Genomic DNA, 871 nt, shown 5'->3' with positions numbered 1-871 from the left:
GTGGGGGTGGTGGGACACGGGGAAGGAGGCTATTCACAGACATAACATACATTACAAAGTTGTATAACTTTGTAATGTGTGTTATTCTGTGAATAATTTTTTAGCGCCGCACTACCCCTTTTATGACATATGGAATTGTTAAGTCACAGCAACTGGGATTACAGGTAACTCCGACCTAAGATGTTTGGAATCCTAGATGCTTCAGTTAATAAAGACATAAGATAAGTAAAAGGGGTGAACCAGGTGATAGGGTACTGTTGGGTTGTCATGGCAGTTGGGGGTGTAAGGAAGGTCTCCAGGCCTGCCATGATAGTACTCCTATTACACTCTTCCCAAACAATTTATTGAAATTTCATGGCACTTTGACAGAGATAAATTAAAGTAACAATAGTATATACAATACCATAGTAAATAATAGGTAACATAAAGAAATATAAATAATGAGATTATTAGCGGCAGTTCATTATTTCTCTCTTCCAACAACAAAATATTCTCTAATGCCTATTTCTGTTGAGACCCATCATAAGTCATAAACATAGGGTTTGTAATGCATAACCGGCATCTTTACACAGAAAACACAAGCTGCGCAGGGATATTTAGCTTTCAATAACTGTGCGCCATCTATCAATTGCCAAGATAATAGTTCCGGGTTCAAAGGTTTACGGAAATAGATAGAATTCAGCACTCTGCGCATGCGCGATTGGAATATTGTGTAGCGGAAGCCACGGGACGTTTAGTTTCCGTTGCAGAGCTGTGAGACAACATGGCGAAAATCGCGAAAACACACGAAGGTACGATTAACGGACGTACAAAGCTTGTTGAATTAGATGCTTGTATGCTAGCTTGATATAGAAGATATCAAATACTGATT

At 38.9% G+C, this 871-nt stretch overlaps 1 protein-coding gene across 1 annotated transcript in view; it reads left to right on the top strand.

Moving 5' to 3' along the window:
• The first annotated feature begins 684 nt into the window (after positions 1-684).
• SF3B1 (splicing factor 3b subunit 1) overlaps positions 685-871 on the top strand; it is a 128,364-nt gene continuing 128,177 nt past the window's right edge. Inside the window, exon 1 of the mRNA XM_069983565.1 lies at positions 685-791. Coding sequence (XP_069839666.1) covers positions 764-791 — 28 coding nt within the window. The 5' untranslated portion in view covers positions 685-763. The remainder of the gene's footprint in view (positions 792-871) is intronic.

The sequence above is a fragment of the Dendropsophus ebraccatus genome, chromosome 9 (genome assembly GCF_027789765.1).
Source record: "Dendropsophus ebraccatus isolate aDenEbr1 chromosome 9, aDenEbr1.pat, whole genome shotgun sequence".
Classification (NCBI taxonomy): Eukaryota; Metazoa; Chordata; class Amphibia; order Anura; family Hylidae; genus Dendropsophus; species Dendropsophus ebraccatus.
The sequence above is the reverse complement of the archived record's forward strand: the minus strand, read 5'-3'. Positions and strand labels throughout refer to the sequence as shown.